The sequence below is a fragment of the Aythya marila genome, assembly GCF_965140915.1.
Source record: "Aythya marila genome assembly, chromosome: 5".
In the NCBI taxonomy this organism is placed as follows: Eukaryota; Metazoa; Chordata; class Aves; order Anseriformes; family Anatidae; genus Aythya; species Aythya marila.
The window spans coordinates 46,777,872-46,788,476 of NC_139046.1; the positions used below are offsets into that span (position 1 = coordinate 46,777,872).

A 10,605-nucleotide genomic window follows, 5' to 3' on the forward strand; every position below is an offset into this window, starting at 1 on the left:
CAATTTCTTCTACTAATCTGGGATTTATCAGTGAGAAGAGCATCCTATGCTGTGCAAGGCTAGTGTGATTTCTGTACAAGGCTACTGTGATTTAGAGCCCAGATTATCTTGCAATATTTAAATAGCCTTGGCATTAACAGCAATTTGTCAGTACAACTTCCAAGGTTACTCAAGAAAATGATACAAGTACTTGTTCTTAGGCAAGTTGAGAAAAGAAACTCATCTAATTACTCCAGGAAAATCTGGGTCAGCCTAAAGCTATGAGGTACTAGCAACTGTTGGGGTCCAACAGCCCTAGAATCCCACACTCTTCCCTTCCTCTGAAAATTGTACTCTCAAATCAACTCTATTACAAGCACCACCCCTTGTTAAACTGTTAAGGTTTATGTACGATGTTAAGATTTATATACAATGTACGATTTAAGTAAAGACACTTACTACTGATTTTTTTTTCTTTCAGTATTTGCATTCAAATGTTCTACCACAGCAAAACATTTGTTGTCAGTGAGCACGCCATTATTACAGCCATTATTCCTCCTCCCAAGGCACCATATTGAATTGGCTACTGCATCAAGAACAAGCATGCAGGTACAAAGATCATCAAAAGGACCATTAAATTGGGACAGTCTACTTCCCCTGAACAGAAAAGGTTTCCAGACACAGTTGCAATATTTTGTAGCAGGTGATACCCAACAGAGATTCTGCTTTTTATTTCCAAAGGACAAGGAAGTGGTGTTGTCCCCTCCAAACTGGACGTTCAAATGAGAACAGGAGCTGTAGGAAGATGACCTACAATGAATGACCTTTGAAGTTCAGAACAAACTATAAACTATATAAATTCTTATTTCACTGTATTACTTATGCAAAATGCTAACAGCCCTTAAAGCAACACACGTCTTAGTATACCTACCTACATGATAGAGACCAGCACAGAACTGTGCAGACAGAAGGATCTAACTTTGTCTGTTTAACCTTCAAATGTAAATAGGAACACTTCTATGACATTTACTACTGCCAGTTGCATCATCAGTCCATTGTGCTTAAATACAGATTTCAAGCAGTATTTGACAATTTAAAGCCATGAAGTCTTTAACCAGCCATTACAAAACCAGCTTTTTTACTCCATGGGAATTCTTTGGGATTTGAGTAGTTGTCAGATACAGCTACTCACAGCTCCATGAAACACACTGTCATGGAGTACTGAAACATGTTACCCCCCAAAATAATAAAATAGTTATGAGGCCTACAGATAGTAGGTGCCAAATAATGATAGTTAGTCTTCTCCAAGAAGGCATCTCTCCATCTCTATTCATCACTGGTACATCCAGCCCTGAAACAAAGCCAAACTTTGTGATGCATTTGTTCTCTAGGTCTGCAGAGCCTGTTTTTCACCTAGCAAAAGGTGATATTCTTCCCGTCAGGGAATGCTGCAATAGTATTAACACATACTCACCAACGCATCACATTCAAATCTGCCATGAAGATCAGCATATCCAGCAACTTCTACAAGAAGCCAGTACTTAGTTATCTACTTACTGTAAAAACTAATTGTATATTTGTGAACATGACTACTAAGCTCATTACAGGAGGCACAGCTGGCATTCTGATCCCTCTTAATATTTTTTCTTTATGCACCCTTGAATTTGCTCCTTGGGTTGTATTCTTTGAATAGCTGCTTTGGAATACTATAAGTTGGAAAGGTAACTATGTAACAAGGAAAGAAACAGCTGAAATAAAAATTAGAAGTTTTTTGTTTTTTTTTTAATTGAAACCACACATTTATTTCTTAAACTATTACAAATGTTATTTTAGGCAAAAATGACAGAAAGTTTTCTACCCACACTAAAGTAGTCAATGTATGATTAGTATCTTAATCAAGAAAGTTTGTGTTCAGTATCAAGACAATACCCAGCTGGTCATGGACCATGTTTGTCTGGTGCTGTAGACTACTGTAATTAGCCTACTGCAATTAATGTAGCTATACCAATTTATACCAGCTTTCACAAATATTTGTGAATCAAAGTATATCAGTCTTCCAAAAAAAAAAAAAAAAAAAAAAAAAAAAAGGCTTATGATAAGCCTCAGTATTTCCCACGTTCAACCCTTAAAAATTGATGAGTAATAAAGCCTCCTTCAGGGAATTAGTAATTACAGGTTACGACTGTCACAAGCAACCACATCATAAAATTTCTTTCATAAACTGAACACACAGTTCTTTTGCTCCTCTCCTAATTCATTGACAGCTGGTTCCAAAAACCTTGGTGCTCTGAAGGGTAAGGCCTCCTCCCAGCACTGGAGAGATTTCAGGAATGCAATGCATTCAGTGCATGCAACTTCTCTTCAAGTCCAAGTTAATTTAAAGAAAGAAAAAATAAAAAAACAGTTCCAGGTGAAAGTCTTTTTTTTTTTTTTTTTAATACAAATATATCTAAAAAGGCCATTTCAGTGCCTTATTTCATTTACTTTAAAGTCTGCCTGCTTACTAGAAGCATGTTCCTTCATTACATCAAGGAATATTCTCCAGACACCTTTTCTTTTCCCAAGCATTATTAAGCGTCCTTCCCAAAATAATTTTTGTTAGTTTAACTATACAGATCGACTCTTTTTGTGTCAAAAATTTTTTGCTTCCCCAGATTCTGTGTTAGCCTTAAAATACTCCTGGTATAAGCCGGTAAGGCACTGCAGCAGTGTAGAGCTTCCAGTCCTTCCCATATTTGCTGAAACAACGGTGTTCATCCCTAATGCAACGGTGAGTCAACAGAATAGTCATATAAATGATGTAGAAATAGGGCAAGATGTGTTCAAACCCACAAGCCAGGCAGTAGGCCAAGGAGCCCATCAAATCTCCTGTGTAGTTAAAATGGCGTGCCCAGCCCCAAAATCCTGAGGTCATCAGCTTGCTGTAGTACTTGGTCCCATCCACAGACATGTAGGAGCACTCAATGTATTCTGGCTTCTTCCCCCATATCCTGCAGTTGCCGTTTGTACGACGGAAGAGATCTTTCTGGTGGTTCGTCGTTCTGAAGATATAATAGCCAATCAAGCCCAACATCAAGACCCCTATGGCACTGGCTGTGCTGAGCTGCACAGGGTGGTAAACCAAATATAAACCCTGGGGAGCAGAAAAGAGACAATCAGTACTGCACTTTAAAACATTTTTAGGATGCCAGACTAATTCCTCGACATCCAGTGACCGAAAATGGAAGGGAAAAAAAGTACCAGTAAAACTATGGAATATTTTCAGAAAATATTTTCTGCTTCCTACATTGCCTCTGTCTCTCTTTCCAAAATTGCATGTCACAGGACAAACAAGAATAAGGGAGAAGTCGTGAAGATGCACACTAAATGAGATAGGGGAAAATAAAACGACACACGTAAAAACACCCAACATCCAGGAGTACAGAAAGGGCCTGAAAGGATTTAGAAAAAAAATATACAGACACTGTCAGAAAGGGGTACAAAAGATGGAGAGCAAAAGAAAAGACGTCAATTCCATGCAGGGACAGTAAGCTCTACTACAAGTGTATTGTTATAAGACTATTACAATGGTTAGTTAGCATTCAAACCATCAAGAAAGAAATTAAAATACAAATCATTCTGCTGGGAAGAGTAGTTTTGGAAGGTTTCCTTCCTTTTAGCCCAAACATCTGTTGTATCACATTTTTACCTGCAAAGTGTAGAGGTAAGGCAACCAAACACAGTCTCCCCAGCCCAAGTACCATCCAAAATGATCATGGCAGATATCAATCGTTTTCAAATACCAGGCTTCATTCCAGAAGAAGTCCAAAACATAAATACCCTGAAACAGAATGATTCTACTTTAATAACACAGCACTGTCACCTGTCATCCTGTCTACCAGTGTCAACCTACTCTTTTGTCTTACAACAAAATCTCAAAGCTGATGTGTTTTCATTTTAACACTTCAAAAAATAGAGGCATTGAGAGGAACATATCAGCAGAGATCTATAATACATCTGTATAGCTAAAGCAATAATAAGTAATACAAAGCAGTATTAACATAAATTAGCACATGGAGAATAGCTGCATTACTTAAGGACATACACTTAGGAAACACACTTGCATTTTATTGCTCCTGCCTCTCAGAGAGTAGGAACAGAGCTTCTGTTAAGCAGCCTTCCATTTATGCATATTAATAAATTCAAACTACTAGTTGTGTTTATTACTTTGGGGACTCCTCAGGAGAAAACATAGCACTGAGTGCCTATTTTCAGGTGTTGGAGACATTTGCATTTCTGCATGTCCTGAGGAAAACAAATAAATAACTAACGTAAAGCTCTGCACTCAAAAAAAAACCTGCCCCAGTTGTGCTCTAACTAAAGCCACAGAACCCTGTCATTGTTCCCCCTGGTCTGAAGATCAAGCTAGAGCATAGGCTCAGAAAAATCTCTCTTAATTTAAGCCTATATCGAAATCTGCTGGCACAGACATAAGTATGCCAGTGGTAGCACACTGGATTATTCACAGTGACATGCTGAATGAATGAAAGCGTCCAAAGAAGCAAGTTCCAATGCATCAGTACCAAGTGACATTGTTCAGGCCAGGAAGAATAATTTAAGTTTGCTTTCAATGCAAGAACTTTTTCCTACTTTAACACTATTTTATTTCCAAATTGGTATCTTGTTTTCCTCCTCCAAATTTACCTGAAGGACATTGACAAGGATCATGGAGTTGGTTACTTGGCCATACAGCTCCTGTTGTTTAGCAGCATAGGAAAGGTTAATCAGAGTCCAGGCTACAATGCCAGGGCGCCCATTGAAGAACAGCTTGAAATCAAACCACTTTCCTATTCGAGGGTTAAATTCAATCCCCATCATGTAGTCGTAAAAGAAGTTGCCAGTGAATTTGCTAGAAAGCATGAGATTAAAAATTTATATTGTTATAATACACATGGTTAGTATTCTGACTATACATTTCAGATAATTTCCTAAGCGGCCTGATATAACAATAATAAAAATCATAAGACCATGTAATGCAATATAAGGTAACAATTGATCAAAATAAAGTATTACAGTACAAGAGATAAATTGTAGCTTCATAAGCATTGTGTTTAAACTTGCTATCACTTTTCAGGAGTCCAACTATAACTTTGTTTGCTAGACATAATTTAGACACATGCATCTGTGATACCAAGGATGGCACAGTCACACGACATGCAGCATGAAACATAACGGGTGGTGCATGTCTTCAAGAATCAGTTCGACATTACTATATGTCTGATTTCCTTGTATGCTCTTATTAAGACAACATACCAGTCTTTAGCATTAGTAGGGAAAAAGTAGCCTTTTATCATTGCGAATGTGGAAACTACATATCCCAGGATGTTGGCACACCATAGGAGAGGAATCCAATTGTCAAAAATGATGGTAGGCGAGAACCAGTGGAAGTAATAGGCATTGGCAAACCAAAGTACATGGGTTATGATCCAAGCCTGGAGTCCATTGATTTCATACTTATTTACTACACCTAAAGTAGGGAAGAAAGAAATCAATATTACTGATGTTACATTAGTACAGTTATTAATAAGGATATGTACACAATAGCCAGGAGGTCAATAGCTCATGAAGTGACCTACTCTGCTTACCTTCCTTGAATGTCACCCTCCGAGTTAAGTATCTTGCAGCACTTTTCTGAGTTTCATTAGATTCTGCTGCAACTTGTAGGCTAAGCTTTTTCTTAACTCTCTTCACAAAAGGATGGATTTATAATCTCACCTACAATCAGCCAAGCTCTCAAGTTATCCTCTGTCACGCTTAGCCCACATCACACATTCTGCTCAAGTCTTGCAGGTTAACTTGGCTCAAATAGGCGTGACTGCATTGTTAGATTCTAGTGATAGTCTGATAATTTTGGTGCTTTAAATCAACGGCAATCTGTATTTTTCCACTTCTGATACTGTGCTTGCTGTATTTTACTTAAGCATGAACTGATCAGCTAATTACGTGATAAATAGCTTTTTAGGAGAAAGAAGTTCTGTAATTTATTCTAAAAGAAGATAAATATTGCTCTGTTTTATTGTTTGAAATAAGCATATCGAAAGTGAAAACATTTATGTCCATGTTTCCTGCAGGTATATACAGATTGCTAAGAACTCCGTACAGAAATGCTATCATTTAAAAAGAGTGTGATTATGTTGTGGTACATCCCAAGGAATAACATACCAGCAGGAGTGACAGCACCTTCTTGTACACCTCCTACATATCCAGGAAGAAACTTGTGGCAGAAGTCAGGAACAAACATATACAAAATCACCTAGAAGTGACAGAATATATTAACCCAAAAAAATTCATACACTTACCAAAGATAACAGTCAGTTTCAATTAAGTATTAGATAAGCAAATATTATTAGATTAGCTGTTGTGATTTTAGACCAGTAATATGCCCAAGCTACAGAACAATTTTAAAGACAGCTTTCATATATGGTGGTAAGCCTTTTTTGGTGGGGAGGGAGGACTGTTTCTAGTTAGATTTGGGTCCTTATCCTTTAATTTTAAAACATTATACTTAAGTAACTTTCCAATTTGGAAAACAATAGCAGTAGTTTGCTAAATTTGAAGATATTTTACAAAAAAAAAAAATCACTAATAAACATTCATTTAGAGTTTGTCTATAGAAAAATACATCCCTTCTGCAGTTAGTTTATGATAATACTTATTGTGTGTTAATTTAAAGTTAATCAGTATTTTTGTTATATGGCTGGTTTATCTTAACCACATCATCTTAGACTCTTGTAGAGGTCATTTATCTAAAACATCTTAATTTATATTGTATGAAATACTTGTATCACAGAGTTATCTGTGAGAACAAGCAATACTGAGATTTATTTCGTTTCATTTCCCTGTCCTGACTCACTGCCGCACACAATGATTTAGCATAGTATTATATGAGACTCAAGAGAAAGAACACCACTTGTGAGGCAGCCTTCTTTCACCATAAGATCAGAATTGGTATCCTGAGTGCTTAAAACCCATATAATCTTAGTAACTCCCAAATTTTTCATCTGACAGACTATTTTGCCATTACGTAAAAAAAAAAATACAGTATTCCATTTAGTTCCATCCTTCTTTCATCTGATGGACAGATACATGCTTGTACGCACACACGCTACAACTAGTTTGTAATTCAATAATATACCTGGAAAGCAACCCAAATAATATAGATGCCAGCAGCTGTGTAGGTCAGTGTAGGAGTCTTGTTCCAGATGTCAGACAGATGTTTATTCCCCATGAGCAAGTCAATGAGCGGATCAGTCAGAGAGCACTGGTACTGGTCACAGGACATTATGAAATAATACACGATAAGTGGTGCAAACATGAGAAGGAAAAGGATGCTTGCCAAGGAAAACCAGTCTACCTCCCTGTAATCCAAAACAGAACATTTTTTTTTCAGCTTTCAGTTATGACAGCAGTTCTGATTAAGTCAAGCAATTTTAGTCTAAAAAGACCACTGAAAACTAACTGGATGAAAATGGAAAATATTTTTAGAGCACATATGTTTCTTTGGGTCAAACAGTGACAGGAAGTTTAGCACGTTACATACTTTACCACAAAGCGTTATAAACCTAAGCTGGTTAATCAGAGCAACAGAACAGATAACATCTCTCCTCCAAAAAGGACGCTATTATTACAGTCTTCACATGTTTGATGGCAATCACGGGTACTACTGGTATTCAGTTGGAGGTGGTAATAGAATCACAATACTCTGCAAAGCTTGGAAACACAGAGGACATAGACCCTGAACAGCCAGAAACTGAACATGTTCCAGAACCACTGTCTGTGGTAAGAAACTGTATGGACACCTGCTGCTGTTTTCAGCTACAGTATGGTACTCCACTGATACTTGAACCACACTCTGACAACAGGAATATGAGCCATAAACCTTGCTGCTGCTGAAGGCATCAGCTAGTAGTACCATAGATAGATGCCTGTTTTCCAAATTACAGCAAATATTTTGTTTGAAGAAACTACAAATTTCACCGAGTATTATGGTTTGTTTTTCATTTTGCAAGAAGGGTTGTATTTTAACCCAAGCCACCTGGCAAGCTCCATATTTAAAAACCTTGAGGAACTCTTCTTTGGCACCTGTTACTACAACTCATTAACCAGGAGCTTTCAATGTTAGGTCAATGCACCCATCTTTTAAAAACAGAATAAAGATTAAAAAGAATGTAACGTCTGTAAAAGTACGTAAGAATCAATTTGAAATACAGTGACTAATTAGAGTCATCAACTTCTCTCACCATGCTCTTCCCCACTGGACTTGAGAAGCTTGAGTATCATTTTGGATGTTTTTGTGGTTTCGTTCTTTAGAGTTTTTCTCCTTGTGGGCTGCCATGGTGTTCTCTGTGAGAGAAAATATTGATATTATTCCAGCTTGTACTCACTAGGTCTTTTGGCTCTACTGAAAAGAAATACAAGTTACTAAAAATAATTAAATAGCTTTCAATTACAAGAAGTTTGGGAGTGAAGAAGAGGAAAGAAAAAAAAGAAAAGAAAAAAAACAGAAAACTTTCCTAAATCCTTCTGTCCTGTCCTGGCCTCATCCCCAAGGCCCTGCCTGGCCACCCCAGGTCTGTGTGACGCTGGTTCCCTTCACCAGGCCGGACCCTGACCTTCATCCCTTGGCTGATGGCCTGGCCCGGCCTTGGCCCAGCTGCATCACCACAGCCTTGCCTGGCAATCACTGAACATGGCCCTGACCTACTGACTGACTTCCCTCGGTTATCACAAGTGCTAACCGCCACCTAACGCTTCAGCAGAGACATTTAAAATACTGTCAGAGTATTTTAGACATTTGGCTGAGATGCGAGCCAGAGGTTGCCTCATTCCAGGTGTTAAGTGCTTCCATGACAAGGCTTCTCACGCTAGTAACACACCCATCAAGAGACAATGCTACCGAACGTGTTCAAGAGAAAGCAGACAGAGGAGAGCTACTGTGTTGATATTAGTTTGGTCCAGTTAGCGGTGCCTGTTTTGCTTTATGATAGTAATTTTGCCAGGACAGAAAGGCTCTTAACCAGGAAGCATCAGTCAGCAGGACGTTGGCTGGATGAAGCCTGTGAAGTTATTCAACTCAGCCCCGTGCTGAGAGCTGGGCCAGCTCAGAGCAGGCTGCCAGGGCATTGCCCAGTTAAGTTTTGCGTATTTCCAAGGATTCCCCATGATCTATCAGTCCTGCTGAGGAAGCAGGCCTCGTCTCCGAGCCAGGAAACAAACCCTAGGCTGAGGCTTTTCGTGGCAGTTCGATCTGTTCGGGGCTCCCAAGCACCCAGCGGCCCGGTTACCCTGCAGGGCTGGGTTTTGAGCACCGCTCTGCCTGCCGAGCACCCGCAGAGCCCCTGCCAGCAGCTGGGGGTTGGTGCAAGCCCCCCGGATCCACCATTAACCCCCCAGACAGCGCAGGAGCACGGCGACCACCCCGCTCCCGAAGCCGCCAGCGGCTAGAGGAGGACGAGCAGCCTCCAGCCAGGCTGCAGGGGGCACGCACGCCTTCCCCCCGCTTACAGCGCGGCTGCCATCGAGGTTCTCCTTCCTACACCACCGCCTGAGCCTACCCCAGCCCGAGGCTCCTGCCCCCCTTCCCACACCCCTGCCCCCCGCGGGCACCCACCTGCGGGCGGCTGCCGGAGCCCCCTCTCCCCGCCTGGCCTCGCCGAGCCGAGCCGAGCCGAGCCCCCCAAGGCGCTTCGGATCCCCCCCGCCCAGCTAGGTCCCGCCCCCTCCCCGCCCCGCCGGCCAATCGGCGCCGCGCTCCCGCCCGCCCCGCGCCACCCCATTGGCGGAGCGCGCTCAACCCATGGGCCGAGCGGCGGCCCCGGCGGGGTCCCGCTGCCGGCACCACCCGCGGCCGCCCCGCCTCGGGGCCCCGGCCGCCTGGAAGGCAGCAGGGCAGTGGTGGCCCCGTCACTGGGGCTTTCCACAGCCCAGCACTGAAATCCCGCAGTGTAACCACCCCTGTGCCCCTCTGCTCCTCAAGGCACTGCTCCTCGCCCTCACGCAGCATTTGCCGTGCAGCCTGCAGGATGCGATCCCTCCCCACAGCCACGGGCTGACGTGCTGTGCTGTGTGCGGGTGTTGTGCTGTGTGAGGGTGCTGGTGGCTGAAGCTTGAGCTCCCAAAGTAGCAGCCACAGACCCTGAGTGCACCCTGGGTGACTGAGTTCATGGCTGCTCCAGTCAGTGCCTCCAATAGCGCAGGCACACTGTGAGCAGCGGTGGCCCCGAAGGCCAGATTTGGCCATCATGTAGGAGGGACCACTACAAAGAACAAGGATGTTGAACGAAAGGGACCTGATGCCCCAGGAGACAATTTAGTACAGGATAATGTTAGGAAGCGTCCCATCGATAAGGCCAAACGCAGAACGGGTTGAGCCCTAAGGAACCCTGCGGGGCATTGTGCCCTGAAGCTGCTTTGGTGCCGCATGCGGTCAGACAGCTCCCAGACCTCTGTGTCCTGCTCCGTGTTACCCCCATCGCCTTCAGCACTCCCAGTCTGACCCAGGTTCGGCAGACACCTCTCAGAGGGTGCTAAAATAAAGGCCGAGCCTGCCAAAATGGCCGAGGCGGGGTAAGGAGGCGCAAGGGGAAG

The 10,605-nt window shown here is 42.1% G+C and overlaps 1 protein-coding gene across 1 annotated transcript; it reads right to left on the minus strand.

The window, feature by feature from the left end:
- Nucleotides 1-1,755: 1,755 nt before the first annotated feature.
- Nucleotides 1,756-9,681, minus strand: DHCR7 (7-dehydrocholesterol reductase). The gene is made up of 8 exons (XM_082760424.1): nt 9,629-9,681; nt 8,259-8,361; nt 7,154-7,376; nt 6,181-6,271; nt 5,272-5,485; nt 4,663-4,867; nt 3,668-3,799; nt 1,756-3,112 (listed from the first exon to the last, which is right to left on the minus strand). The coding sequence occupies exons 2-8, from the start codon at nt 8,351-8,353 to the stop codon at nt 2,648-2,650; spliced, it is 1,425 nt and encodes a 474-aa protein (XP_082616550.1). The 5' UTR covers nt 8,354-8,361; nt 9,629-9,681; the 3' UTR covers nt 1,756-2,647.
- Between the last annotated feature and the right edge of the window lie 924 nt (nt 9,682-10,605).

What these genes read in the sequence shown, in the direction of transcription:
- DHCR7 (XM_082760424.1), bottom strand. Translation starts at nt 8,353, where the DNA reads ATGGCAGCCCACAAGGAGAAAAACTCTAAAGAACGAAACCACAAAAAC. An exon ending in CCTACTAATGCTAAAGACTG is followed by an intron (nt 4,868 to 5,271) that starts GTATGTTGTCTT and finishes CATGCTTTCTAG; the next exon opens with CAAATTCACTGGCAACTTCT. An exon ending in TCCTTGTCAATGTCCTTCAG is followed by an intron (nt 3,800 to 4,662) that starts GTAAATTTGGAG and finishes ATTCTGTTTCAG; the next exon opens with GGTATTTATGTTTTGGACTT.